This window comes from Xyrauchen texanus, chromosome 20 (genome assembly GCF_025860055.1).
Source record: "Xyrauchen texanus isolate HMW12.3.18 chromosome 20, RBS_HiC_50CHRs, whole genome shotgun sequence".
Lineage (NCBI taxonomy): Eukaryota > Metazoa > Chordata > Actinopteri > Cypriniformes > Catostomidae > Xyrauchen > Xyrauchen texanus.
The window spans coordinates 11,803,437-11,819,016 of record NC_068295.1 but is presented as its reverse complement, the minus strand read 5'-3'; the positions used below and the strand labels follow the sequence as shown (position 1 = coordinate 11,819,016).

At 36.5% G+C, this 15,580-nt stretch overlaps 1 protein-coding gene across 1 annotated transcript; it reads right to left on the bottom strand.

The window, feature by feature from the left end:
* Positions 1 to 5,780: 5,780 nt before the first annotated feature.
* On the bottom strand, positions 5,781 to 14,903 carry LOC127660742 (legumain-like). Its single transcript, XM_052151138.1, has 14 exons — positions 14,819 to 14,903; positions 13,750 to 13,902; positions 13,258 to 13,355; positions 12,319 to 12,400; positions 12,146 to 12,228; positions 11,817 to 11,892; positions 10,962 to 11,024; positions 10,432 to 10,498; positions 10,235 to 10,353; positions 9,926 to 10,015; positions 8,502 to 8,708; positions 7,657 to 7,827; positions 7,091 to 7,158; positions 5,781 to 6,871 (listed from the first exon to the last, which is right to left on the bottom strand). Exons 2-14 carry the CDS (start codon positions 13,888 to 13,890, stop codon positions 6,829 to 6,831), a joined length of 1,308 nt encoding a protein of 435 aa, XP_052007098.1. The 5' UTR covers positions 13,891 to 13,902; positions 14,819 to 14,903; the 3' UTR covers positions 5,781 to 6,828.
* Positions 14,904 to 15,580: the final 677 nt, after the last annotated feature.

Sequence of the window (15,580 nt, the reverse complement as noted above, 5' to 3'; positions counted from 1 at the left end):
AGTAATCACATTACTAATTACTTTACTTTCAAGTTACTTTCTAAAACACTTTCCTGCTCAATAAATTCAAAATAATGTCTATTTTTCTTTCTTGTTCATTGTTACACAAGTCATACAGTCAGCACTCAGATTTCTTCTTCACAGTGACTCGTTATGGGGCCATAATTCATGTATTCTACACAAATAATATATTACAATTAAGCATAACCCTATAATGAACTTTACTTTTAACAAAATCTGTAACTATAACCTGATTACAATAATTTAAAATGTAATGCATTATGCTAATTTTCTGACTAAAAAGTAATTATTTTACAGTAACAAGTAACAAATAATACCCAATAGTGATTATAGGAAACCACCCAATATTTCCACTATTTGTCCCACACTTTAAGTGTAAAATTTGGTTAGGACAAATAAGATAAAATGCATCAACAATATTTTTTAGAACATTGTCCAATCTGGCTGAAAATGTTAAAAACTGTCAATGATAACCAACACACATGGCCATCACTACATGTCTCCAAATGCACGTTGATAACAAACATTGCATGTTGTGTTGAATTACACATATCACAAATGCTGTAGAATTTCAACACCTGATAACATGATTTGACTGATTTGCAGTCCATCATAAAACAACAAGGTTGCCAATCAATGAGAGCCATTAAAAGTAAAGTGTTGTTTCCCCTCAAGCCTATTATTTTAATGGTAGTGGAGCATAAATTATAAAATGAATTAGAGACCATAGCCTGTGTGTTGGGCCAATCTTACCTTGGGTTTTCCATGGTTGCTGAACATGATCTTCAGACCTGAACACACTGGAACACAACTTCAGCTGAATCAGACATATGGAGTTTAAACAGAACTGAAGTTTATGTTTCTTATTTTCTTTCAGCCACATCAGTTGTACAGGTTAGAGGGGAACATGTTATATTACAATTGGATACATCTCATTCTTGCGTAACCAGGCAAAGAAAGCAAAAATCAAACAATGACTGTACAAGATATTACGTAAGTAAGGCATGGCTTTCTACAGCCTAAATTTGAAGGATTGTTTTCTGATAAGAACATGTAGGGTATGCAGAACAACTGGTAAAATAGAGACTCATTTGCTTTTGTTTTTGCTTTACCAGTACATGTTATTATGTAACTCCTGACACTTCACCTGTTTTAACAGCTCTGCAACAACAAGTAGAAATATAGCTGCAAGCAGCAATTAACGGGTTTCAAGCGGTTTAAGGCCTTTAAGCATATATGTAAAAAGTATTGTTTTATTTAGCAAGCATGCAACCACCTAGATCATAGGGCAAATAGACTTTGAACCCAGCTGTACAACAAATACAGGCTATTTACTATGGAAATATATGTTTTTAAAGCTTTATAACAGTTGTAGAGTCAACTATTGTCCAATCTCCATAAACGTCTGTATGCCTCTTTAGAATTATATGTCGCATGTGCTCATCTACTTTCATGAAGATTTGACTTTTCGTTTAGGATTTATAAGCTTTTGAGTATATTTTGCCATGCTCATTTTCAAATTACCCTGTTATAGCCATCCAAAAATATACTGTAAAGTTCCACATTTTTTGGATAACTATTAACCCAGAGAGTTCAGAGAATTGTACTGCATTCGTTTTATTGAGTTTGAGCTAAAACCCTAAGACTAGTTCGCAAAAGTATGTTTTTACATAATCGTGAATATTTAATTAAAAATTTGATTGACAGCAGTGCTTCTTGAGGCAAAGTTGTTCAGAATGAGGAGATCTGTGTCTATGAAAGTCACCGTGATATGAGTCATAAAACTCGTTAGCGCCACACTGTGTCCGATTTCTTTCAAATTTCTGACAGACGTCTTTAGAGCCAGGGAGACATATCCAGCTGCAGACCCGCAGCACCACCAGTTTCAGAACCCCAGCGCCAGAACCTGAAGTGAGGGGCGGAGTTACTGACAATGAGACAAGCATGGCGGAGAGCACGGTGAGTTGTGTAACGTTGTCTAACGTTTTTGACATCATGTGGTGAAAAATTATCGCATAGGCCTATATTAAGTTCAGCGTTTATCTGCTAAATATTTAATTTGTGCATAACTTTATCATCTTAATGAAGCTTGAATATGTTGTCATACTTTACTGTATTAAAAGTTTTGAAGACATCTTGTGAAGGTGTTAAAGTGTTTGTTCCACGTTCCTCTGTTATATGCATTGTTTGTGAGTTAATGCCTTATAGTTGATGGGTTTTTTTATGTTGAGATTATTGTGTGGTGCTTTCATCTCTTGTAGAGACATTTCAAATGAATGAAGACCACAAGGAAAAGGCCTGCAACAATCTCCTGGAACAGTCAGAAGCTTCCAGTGAGCCCTTTCTATTTCATTTTGTGTTCAGGGATGACATGGAGTTATTTTAGCAAGAATGTAAGGACAAAATGGGCCTGAGAGTGAATTCCTCATTTGATACATTTTAAGTTTAATTTATACAGGATTGTCATGATAAAATGAGCCTAGGGCTGAATTGGTCATTTGTTGTATATATTTTTATTGTTTCTTTTAAAATTATGCTGAATCTTCTCTCTTTTTTTAGTTTTTTGACATGTTTTATTTTACATAAAGAAAAATGCATGCTGCACATGTTCTTGTGAAATAAAGTATATTTTATATAAAATGCCCATAAGTTTCAAGCATTTTTTTTCACCATCATGATCAGGAAGTAACTCTCATAATACAATGAAACGGATAACTATATACAATTATATTACACAAGATCAATGTTTTAAAGTGCTTATTGTACTGTACCTTAAAGAATCATTATAACATACGTATAAAGTATGGTGTTTCGTTTGTAATAAAAGCAAAGTACTCTCCAAAACGTTAGGTGGCGCTACTCGGTTTCGAACGTAAGCTCCGCCCCTCACTTCAGGTTCTGGCGCTGGTGTTCTGAAACTGGGGTTCTGAAACTGGTGGTGCTGCGGGTCTGCAGCTGGATACTATTGGTGACAGGAGTCAAACAAGCGCCGAGTTTTGCTCAAACTTCATTGGCCGATGGCGGCCATGTTTTTTTAGATACGCCAATGTCCTCATAGACAGTCACGGTACCTTGGACAAAGACACTAGGCTTGTTTGAGATGCGCCTTGACTCGCCTGAAATGTAGGTGAGAGTAGGCGGCTGCAGTGAGGGGAGGAGTGAAAAAAGTGCAGGCAAGCCGGACACTTCCTGAATCTCGCTGTGTTGTGGACTGCAAACGTCAGCAATGGAAGAGATCGCGTTCGCGTTCTTTATCGCAGACGAAGTGGATGCAATTGAAATACCACTGTTTTTACACGAAGATGGTTATGATGAGGAGAATCACCGAAAGTGAACAGTGCTCATTACTTAAAATGCCTTACCTTGTTTCTGTTCTGCATTTCTCACTTGTTGCATTATATATGCTGCATATTTTTTTATCTGTAAAAAGGAATTTAAATCAATAAAATAAAATTAATTCCATCATCAAGCATCCAAATTTTTTATTTTTTTTTCCTCACCATTCTTTATTGTCTCAGCAATTTCTTTGCTTACTGTTAATGTTATTGCTCCCTGGGAGTCTGATAGTGTTAATAACACATTCTCCATCTTGCTACAATTGTTAACTTTGTGGGTGCCTCTTATAATCAAAGCCATAATGAGAAATGTTGAGCATACAGATGCTGTTTACATTGTTATCCCTAATTATGGGTTAAACATTTCAGAGTGGGATATGGCACAGCTGATTAACCTAATGATGTGTATCCTACTTAAGGGATAGTTTACCCAAAGAAAAAAAAATATTTGGGTGAACTATCCCTTTTACATGAAAAATATTCTATATCAATATATTACACAATTGTTTGTCACCTTAATGTAAGTTTGAATTTCATGTTTAATGATTAGGAAAAGTGTGTACAGCAAATTATTATTCAAAAATAATATGAAACAAAAACACATTCTAAATTAAGAAATTAGCATGCATGTGTGGGTTTACTGCACTCCAGGAATAAGACATACCCAGATAAAGATATCAGATAAAAACACACAAACATGAGGCCTAATTGTAAAACCGTCACATTAGATGTATGTATGCATGTATTGATGGATTGACTAATTTATTTAATGGAATAATGTGGTACAAAAATGTCAATGTACAAAATTAACAAGCATACAATACAATAAAGAGAAAATTACAACAAACAGGACTTAAAACCAAGAAAATAAAAATAAAAGGATAAATAAAGCACATGTACTAATTACTAATAAAGTACTATAGAAAAAGTAAATAGTATTAGGCTATAGGTAATGGACTTCTTAGAATTAAGGGAAAAAAATATCAGCTGACAATCGCAGCCAATGAGCATTAAGTTGTGTCGTCAGCAAGTCGTTTCCCATCATGCTTTTGATCAGCGCAGTCGGTGGAGAGCAACTGCGCGCGACTGCAGAATCCGACACGTGCGCCTTGCGCTCGCGAGTGTTTTTTGACATACGTCAGCATGACATCAGAGCAAGGCGGACTGCTCTCGGACACATTTCTAACCGGCATGCATTACGCGCTGATCACCGGTGATCGGTTCTGCGCAGATTTTGCTCATCTCAAACAAGCCTACTACTGCCTGCGGACTAATGGTTACGTAGTTACTGACAATTTCATGTTTTTTTTTGGGTATTATAGCGCCACCATGTGCAAAAATCGCGCCAACTTTTCTGGGCGACCAAGGATCGAGCTCTTAAATAAGCACGCAAGTTTGGTGAAGATATCTAATTTCCTTCGAGTTATAGCCATTTACGTAAAATTGGCCACACTGTTTTCGCATACCGTAGCTAGCTCGAGTCGAATATAATAATAATAAAATTCCTAGCAAAAACAATAGGTTTCTAGCACTTCAGGCTTGAACCCCTAATTAGGATTGAAAAGCGTCTAAGCCAGAATATGATCAAATGGTAGCATGAACATTTGTTATATATAAAATCAGCTCTGATATCAAAGACAGATTCGTATTTAGGAGCAAATGCTTTCGGAATATGTCTCTTTGCCAATATTCCCCACTACTACTGAGTGGTTTATGATAGAGATAATCTGCTAAAGCAATATTATGGGTTCAATACAAGTTAAGCTTGATCGACAGCATTTGCGGCATACAATTGATTACAACAACAAACAAAAAAATATTTGACTTGCCCCTGCTTTTATCTAAAAATAGCAAAAATCTTTGTTCCACCGAGACACTAACAATGGAAGTGAATGGGGCCATCAATAAATGTTAATATAGGCTTACTCACGGTTTCAAAAGTATAACCACTAGACATAAACGTGTGTAAAAATTTTAATCGCTGACAAACCTTTTCTGTGTAAAGTTATAGCCAATTTTACAACTTCATTGCCATGACGATGTAATGTCAACAAACCCTAAAAAATACTGTAAATATGACAATTTAAACAACTTTACAGCTAAAATAATACAGGTATCTTTTTTTTTTTTTTTTTACAAAATAATTAATGCAAATTATTTGATAAAATTAGAACTTCACATTTCTGTCTTTAAACCCTCCAAAAACTAGCCCCATTCACTTACATTGTAAGTGCCACACTCAAACCCAGATTTTTGCTATTTTTATAGGAGGGGTAAGTTGATTACCACAAGTTTTTGTGGTAATCGACATTATGCCACAAATGATGTTGATTGAGCTTAACTTGTATTGAACCCGGAAGATTCCTTTCATTTGTCAACAGAATAAAGATATAACTTGGACTGAAATGAAAATAAATGCAGTCGCAAATTCAATTCAATTTTATTATTTATCTTAATCAAGTACAACTCAGTACTTAACAGATTACACATTGACAGGAAGACAGTTTCCAGTGGAGTATTGTTTCACAGAAGTTTAGCCCATGTCCCAAGCCTACTTTCCCTACAGAGCTGTAAATCCATTAAACACGCACACATTACACTCCCTTTAAATCAAAGCATCAAGTCCTCAATTTTCTCTAAATAAAGAGCACTCGACATAATAACCCCGCCTGACGTACCACCCATTACGCAGAACAAACCTGCTTATTAGATGCCTGACCTGCAGCCGTTTTTGAAAGGTGATCTCAGTTATTTAAGACTTTTCTTGTTAAGTACGACCACAGGTTTAAAGTAGTTAGATTAGGTTGATGTGTACATATTTAGTTAATATATCAAAGTTTTTTTGTTTTTATTAATGCAGTGAAATTGGGCATTGCCATTGTTTATCTGCTTGTTAACTAAGCAAAGTAAAAAAAAAAATACAATTTATGACAGCACTATCAAAAACGTGCAGTAAAAATTTAAGCTAGTGTTTGTGTTAAATGAAATGTAGTTAATTTTATTAACAGCATTTATTCTCCATTTCGAAGAATCAAACCTCATTCATTGACTGAACATTGAAGTTCTTTGGTTTCCAAACTCTCCAGAAATCTTTAATAATTTTAAATGCAAAAAATATGCCATGCAAATGTTTGTCATGCCATTCTAGAAACTTACTGCCCAGCCAAAATTCTGTTTGTCTCTTGTTGATTGGGCATTTCAAAATAATCAGAAAACAAAATGTTAACAACTTAACTAGTTTGTCAGGAGTCTCTGGGCAGCTCTTACTGCTTCTTTCTTTAAAACAAAAATAAAACCAAAGTAAAACATTTCACACAAAATTTAAAAAACGTTCCTCATAAAAACACATTTAAAAAAAGATCAGAACAAAGTCTAGCATGACACTGCAGTGTTATACAGATTTCTCCCACTGTGAGATTCTTTTGTGCAAAGTAGTTCATCCACAGCCCCATATTGGCTTATGTTCACGTTTCTACTTTCTGAAGTAACACACGTGGTCCATTGCTGCTGTGATTCTGTGAGAATGGATAGAAATTACAGGGTTGATTTCAAGAACACAAAAAATTAAATCGGATTTGCCCTTTTATTCACACCCCAAAAAATAACTTTATTACGAGCAACTGCTGGGGGCGACATTTTATAATAGAAATACAGTTCACAAGAGATTCATTTCCTTAATTGTAACAAATGGTTTAAAGAGAAAAGAGATGAAAAAGACAAGCAGGATTTTTTACCTGTGGGCCTGGTATCCTCCCTCACACAGGTTGACTAAAGCATACAGGTGTCTTAGAGCATATTCATACTGCAACAGAGAGAAGAAAACGCACACACGCATTAGATTTTCCTACATTTCCTACAAGAGCTTGCCCTACAACACATGCCGATAAAAGGATGTAGTGTGGGGGTTGTCAGGGCATTGCTATGTGGTTGCTATGTTGTTCACAGTGGATTTTAACCCCAACACCAAGTTTTTAATATGACATTCCAATCCCTAGCTATGGCTCAGGTGGTGGTTCATTCCTATATTGTAAGTCTATGGGATTTTTGTCATCCATTTTATTGAATGACAGGCAAAAAAAGTCTGATCGCTTACAAATGTAACTGCACACCTCTCCTCAACAAGCTGCAAATGTTTGTAGCACAAACAATACAGAATGAGTTATATGCAAAGTTTAATACTTAGGGTTATGGGTTTGTAACATTGATGTTTGCCCTAGTTGTGCGCACTTATATTATGGTGTATATGGCCCCTTTCCTAAATCATGAAGATTAAACCGAACCCCTGTTTGACTGGTCATACCTCCTGCTGGTGCCAGTTGAAGCAGTGTTGCTTGTAGTGGTTGACGGCGGTTTTATAACAGTCATACTGTGTCAGATCTTCACGTCCCTCCAGATAATCTTTCACTTCTTCTTTTTCCTGCACCACATGCTCCACAATCTTACGCATAGTGTTAGCAAGCAGCTCCCGCACCTACACACACACGCACAATCATCATCATAAGATTGTGAACAATACTAGGACACTGCATGCATCAGCATGAAAAAAAAATGACCATGAATGCATGTTCCTGGTCATGCATACACCAGTGTTATAATAAATAAATAAAAAAGGTCTTCATAATCTTTTATCAAAATGTAACAATTAGCTCAACCAACATCAGAATTCCCTCTTACTTACAAAACCCCTCTCCTCAATCACAAAGCTCCATTCTGGTAGGTAATGCCCCCTTTTCATGATCAAATCAATTTCCATCAGATGAAATTAAGTCCCACTCTCCATTTTGTTCTCATCAAGTATAAAGATTCACTCGGAAATACGTAAAATGGGCCAAGAATGGCGTTGACTTTAATATATTTATATTTAGTCAATATGAATTACTTTTATGCTGCCTTTATGCCATTTCTGAAGCTTGAAATGTCTGGTCAGCATTCAATTGCATTGCATGGACCTACAGAGTGGAGATATTCTTCTAAAACAAAAATTGTGTTCAGCAGAAGAAAGTCATTTACATCTGGGGTGGCATGAGGGTGAGCAAATTAAGAATTTTTCTTTTTGGGTGATCTCTCCATTTAATTCTGGTCAGAGAGAGGGTGAAAATAGTGATTTCATGATATGAGCCTTTTAATCTGGTAAATGTCTCAAACCTGCATATGTGTATTGATCTCCTGCAGGTGCTGGTGAGCAGCATAGATGTCATTGGTCTTCATGAGTTTTCTCTTCATGATTGCAAGAGGCACATCAGGGCTGCTCATAAGGTCATGTTCAGTAACCAGAGGCAAAGACACAGGCTCAGCTGCCTTAAGACCCTTTGAGTTACCCTGGAACGCATTCACCCTCATGTGGGACAGCGTCTGAAATATGAACAACCACACAAAATGATTTAATATGGCAGGCGATGCAGACAATCCACAGAACAGCATTTGAGCTTTTGGCTTTAGCAGAAAATTCTTCACTAAAGTGACAAAATATACATCATTGTAATGGAAACTCCTCACAGCAATGCATATAGATTAAACCTTTCATTATGTTGCAATAGAACAAAGATATATCCAGGATTCCACAGTGCAAATTCTCACAGTTACGGCTACAATTTAGGGTCTCAAAAAATGAATAAAGGCCATGCGGACAGGACATTTGTAGTAAATGTGATTACATTTTTTTTATTTATTTTGAAATGAACAATAAATTAAGTAAATAAATATAATGATAAAATAATTATAAATACATTTAATAATTAACTGTCATGGGGGCCTGGGTAGCTCAGTGGTGAAGACGCTGGCAACCACCCCTGGAGTTCGCTAGTTCGAAACCCTGGCTGGAGTGACTAATAACGCTATAATGTGGTTCGCTCTCAGTGGGGCATGTTGCGAGTTGAGCGTGGATGCTGCGGAGAATAGCGTGAAGCCTCCACATGCACTATATCTCTGTGGTAATGCGTTCAACAAGCCACATAAGGTGTGCAGGTTGATGTCTCAGACACGGAGAAAACTGGGATTCGTCCTCCGCCACCCGGATTGAGGAGTCTCACTACGCCACCACGAGGACTTAAAAGTTCATTGGGAATTGGCAATTACAAATTGGGTGAAAAAGGGGGAAAAAAATTATGGGAATTGAGAAAATGTAACTATAGTTTGCATTATTTTATTAAAATATCTATTTTGATGCCATTGTTTCATAGCTCATAGCATCATTTGTGAACCTCTCTGTAAAACTGCACCTGTCAAACAATTGAACACCCAACAAGATTTTGATCCTCATATTTTTGCTTTGGTGGCTTTAATGCAAGGAATATTTCACATGTCTGTAACCACATGGAGTTTTTTTTGTTGCAACAGGTCACTGATGTTTTCTTTATTATATGTAATGCACACATCACTTACAAGAGCAATGGTCAGATTATCATTCCAAAGCTTTGACTTGATATATTATGTTCCTGTTCACAATATTGTGACTGGCCAAAGCAATTTTTTTACTTGCATTTGGCACTTGGTGTATGTTAACTTTAGACCTCGCTTTTCATTCTTTACTGAATGTCCTTCACCTGTCAGACACTGTCTCGGTGCATTACCTTGTTTCCATACTGCATCACATGGCTAGTGTTGGTTTTGGCCTTTACGATCTTAAACTGTTTGGCTAAAGTCTCTTTTCTCAGATCCTCCTATAGAAAAACACACAACACCATATTATAAAAAGTATGCGATACACCAGCTCCTACTGTTTTCAGGATAACAGTGTCATTGGACACCTTCCTCCGATGGTGATCAGACTGTTCATACTGAATAAATGATCCTCTCTTCTGTTTTTCTTGATAAATGTGTGTGTGTGTGTGTGTGTGTAAACAAGGTACAAGTTCTCTGTCAAATGTATGTATTCTAACCACGTCCGAGTCTTCCATCCAGTTGACGCTGTACCAGTCTCCCAGGTAGGTGTCTCTGGCCTCATCATAGTAACAGGCATACGAGGACTCATCAGGGTTGGCAGCAGTTGTGGCATAGACTAAGAAACAGAGAAAACATACATTATTTGTGGTGTATGATTTACACACAGTGTGTGTGTGATGTCAGAGAAACTTACCGTCAATGTCAACAGGCAGAGGTTTCATCATGGAGCCAGATTCGCAGGCTTCAATATAAAGCACCATCTGTGTGAGCCAAAAAACGGATTTAATAAAAATTGGATTATAAAATTATATGTACTGGGGTTCTTGTTGGTAGTAGATTTATAGTACAACCAAACTGATGAATAGCCATTTAAGAAATGGTTCACCCAATATAATTTGAGAGCTCTGACAGAGGTGAAGATTATCAATGAATAATAGCTTAATTTGGTCTGTAATTCACACAAAGCTCTGACTAAAGTGAATTGCTTCAAAAGACTTGGAGACTACTTCATAATACTTTTATGGGGTTATTTTGTTGTCCTTTTTATGGACTAGCAGCATAAGTCACCATCCACTTTCATTGTATGGAAAAGAACGGTTCATTTTGCATTCCACAAAAGAAATGTAATTATATGTGAATGAAACATCATGAGGGTAATTATGACTTTGATACATTTTTTGGGGGTTAACAATTCCCAAAAATAACACAAGTAGTAACAGTCACCTTCTTGTATTTATTGTTTGTATGCATGTACTTGATGGTGTTCATCAGGTCATCTACATTAAGCTGAAAAAGAGAAACAGATACAAATTTACGTCAAGTTTCTTTAGAGACGACAGCAAAATTAATTTTACAAAATTCCCATCAACTCATCATCACATGTCATTTATAGAGAAGGAATAACTCTCCCCAACTGCACTGGTCACATTTACTGAAAATGTTGTTGATGTAGCACCATTAAATGTAGGAGTTAATTTGTTATATTCTTTAATGTCAGCTGACTAACTGCTGTCAGTATTGATAAAAAAAACATTTAAGACACAAAATTAAAAACTCTCTCACGAGTAAGAAAAACAGTACTGGGTTTGGTGAAAAAGTTAATTGAGGATGCTTAAGATATTGTATCTACTGTAGGGTCCAAAAGTCCACACTGAAAATCTGTGTTTTTATTAAAACCTGGAAATTATTTGTTTTTGTTTTAAAATAAAAATAAATAAAAAAAAACAAAAAAAAAAAAACACACATACATATATATATATATATATATATATCCTTGAAATGTAACCTTTTTTGTTTTAAACGTTTCAAAATCATAAATATATGTATATCTATCTGAACCTGGAAATTAAACTTTTTTTTTTTTTAAAGGTTTCAAAATTTAAATTAGTATCTTTAATCTTTTTTTTTTATTATCATTTATTTAAACCTGGAGATTATCATTTTCACTGGTGATCTTAGAAATTTGGAACCCATTGTATATCATTTATAAAAACATATTATAGAAGTGTGTAGTGTTCAAGACGAGCTCAAAAGTATCTGACACAGCTAAAATGACCAAAGGAAGTTAACAGTGCTTACGTCATCATTAGGGAAGGCCAGCAGACCTGGGGCACCGTGATCAGTGAAATACACAAACACATGATCATTTGGACCACTGCCAGGAGGAAGAACCACAGAGAAAAAAAATATTGAGACAGGACAGTACATCACAAGACTGGTTTTACTGCATATCTGACTCAGCAAGCACAAACAGAGATAGAGAGACAAACAGATTACAGTAACTGGGGGAAAAAAACCTAAAAGCCAAATTATATTCCAACTTAAATGTTTTAATGCCTCTCTTGCAGAAACAACAAAATAGACATGCTCACAACCCCTGACCCCCCTCTGTTGTTACGGTAACTTGCCTTTTCAGCACTTTTCCAGATCCTCCCTTTATACTAGCAGCATCACCTTTCAACACGGCCAGGAAATTCTGAGGAGTCACATCCTGTATGACAAACACACAATATTAATGAACGTATTGCAAATATACGTGGTTTACCAGCTCAAATCTCAGATTCAGAGGTCAATGACTCACACCACCGGTGTAGTCCTTCAGCACTCCTTTGTAAACATCAGTTCCATTAGGTCGATTTATGATCACTCCTGGAGTTGGGTTACTGGACAACACATACACAAAATTATATTAACATCTGTACTGAAAGTGTTTGAGCAAAAGGTCAGAACACCTGTCCTACATATACAATCATAAAGACACCAATAAATCAATACACGTCACAATTGTGCAACGAGTGAAAATATCAAAGAAGGCTAAAATCTGACCTCCCCCCTCAGAAATTCCACCAACAAAATGTCCAGGTCATATTTCCCCTTACACTCAAAAGAATGTTGTAAGAAATTATATTTTTCTTAAATATAATAGTCTATGAAGATATGTTGTGTATGGTGACAATTGTTCATGATAATTAAGCATCCCCACCCAAATATACAAATCAAATTGTGTAAATTTTGTATAAAACCATTACACAAGACACCATTTTGTCTTCATACATAATTAATTCTTGTCACAATGCCACCATTTATAGCCATGACAGAAAGAAACTGATATGTTACAATTCCTGCATCCTTCCTTTAGGAGCACTTACAGCTCCTGGTGGTTAAATCAGATACTTGTGACTTCTCAAAAGGAACAGACTCTAAGCTGTGTGTGTGTTAAAGCTGAACATTTAGTTTATTTACATGTGTGCTCTTGGACGATACAGCTTCAAATTGACTTAGGAGGAGCTCATATTGGTGTTACCCAGCAGTTTCTCATCTGAAACAGCTTACAGTACATTCTCTACAATGTGGTGTAATGTGCCCTTTGGCAAAGCATTTAACCTACAATAGTGATAATACAACACAGCAACCAGGTCATGGATCACCACTTGTAAGACTCAAAATAAGGACATTTGGGTGATCAGGCCAGATCTTAAAGCACTTAACTTTAACCAGATTGATTAAGAATCACACATACTTCGGATCTGTAGCGAGATCATCATACATCATCACCACAATCTGCTCGTCAGGGATGCCGTTCTTGTGGACAATCTGATACGCATGGCAGACGTCGGCCTATATACACACAGAAAAACACCATGATAAGCAAAGTTAAAGGGATAGTTCACCCTAAACTTAAAATTCTGCCTTCATTTACTCACCCTCATGATGTTCCAAACCCGTATGATTTTTTTTACCCATGGAACACAAAAAGGAAACGTTTGAAAAAAGACAGCATCAGTCACCATTCACTTTCATTGCAGCTTTTTCCATATAATGAATGGTGACGGAGGATGTCAGTCCCTAAAATTCTGCTCATTTGTGTTCCACAGAAGACAGTCATACAGGTCTGCAACAATACGAGTTGGACTAAAATGACAGAATTTTAATTTTTTCCCCTTCAAGACAACTAATAGATAATCAGTCTGGAAAGCCTATCAACTTCCTCAAAGACCAGCTTTCCTCTCACCTGGTGTCTGTAGTTGTACCAGCCATTGGATCCAGCCACTAGGACAACCCAGCGTTTCCCATTTTCTGGCTGTTCGGTGGGAAAACCGCTCGCTACCAGCCCCAGGCTCAGGACGAAAACTGCCACTGTCTGTGGGTTCATCTCTGCAGTCTACTGTACCAGTGAATGCAGAGGGAAAATAATTCAAACACCATGGATGCTTTCAAACTTCCTTGATATGGCAAAAGTATCTGCATGTCTAGTGTGACAGAGCACAAAACGTACTGGCACACAAATACATCATTTGTTGCTATAAGGGGTGTATAACTACTTTCCAAATATTTTTGTAATTATAAGGAAATATTGCTTTCTGGAAAACAAAATAACATAAACCTAAACATGTATTTGTACACAAATAATACACGGACAACCTCCTATATTGTATTATTTATATACTACTTTTGCATATTTCTTTATAGACATTCAAATAAACCTGTGTTGACCCGCGAGTTTGACTGGCGCACGCGCACGCGCACGCGCACACGCACACACACACACACCACGCACCACGCACAGAGTGCATTATCTTAATATCATCAGATGTCCTAAATAGAGTCTGTTTACAGTAAGACAGAGATAAATTACAGTGCTAAAAGTTAAACCATGGAAGATGTTTGGTGTATGCCATCTAAAAGTTCCCACAGTAATAAATATGTACTCCTGTGCAGTAATTCACACTATTGTAATAACAGGAGTTGCGATATGAGACATGTCATTTTATTTAATTTATTCTGTGATGAATAATATCAAGTAACTACATCTATATTTTAATGTCTAGTGTTCTAAACTAGGCATTTTGGCGAAAACTATGTTTACCATGGTAGATTTTTGTTAAGGCAGTGAGTCCCATGATCATGAGGACGAGGATATCAGGGCTACAATAACAACAGCAGGCCATTGTAGTATTTAGCTTCACCCCGAATAGATTAATACATTGTTTTACCTTCTTTTGATGTATTTATACAAATACACAACGGACAATTTACGATTTATCATAAAACAAAGATACCAGTAGTTTATTTGCGCCTACCTGTTGTTGTACGCGCTCCCCGAGCTGCCTGCGCTGGAGCGACGCGACGATTTATTACAAACTGTGCGATGCGGACGGATGCGTAGCAGCCAATCAGATCAAAGCGACTCAATGCGCCATCCTATCAGCGCTAGCCCTTTTTCGGATGGGCGGAGCCTCGACTGACCTCATGACTAATCGGTCATGTGCCATCATGTTTCAGAATCAGAATCGGAATAAGTTATTTTGCAAAGTATGCTGACACATACAAGGAATTTGTCTTGGTGACAGTTTCGACGGATAGCAAAACAAAGCAGTTCAGTGAATATGAAATTAAAAAGCTGGGTTTGTGGTCTGTCACTAACATGACAATGAAAGTGTCTTATTGTTGGGAAAGTTCAGGGGAGATGCCATACATCTATTAGGGGATTTAATAAATGGTTATTTATTTTTTAGAATAATTTTTACTAAGAAGCTTCACTATTGACACCTGTCCTAATTTTTTTTATTATCTCGAGGGAATATTTGATAGCACATGATCTGGTCGTTCGTTTGTCTAATGATCGTTATGCACCGGTAAACATACATATATATATATATATATCTTATTATTTTTTTTTAAAACAACTGGCTGACATCACCTGTTTTTACAGGCATCGTTAGGGCAAAATCAGGACAGTGCATGTCATAATACAACACAGGTGTCTATAAGCAGCCATGTTTAGTGCTTATTGAAGTTCACGGTGAAGGAAACCCAGATCTGAAATCCATATATTAGACAGA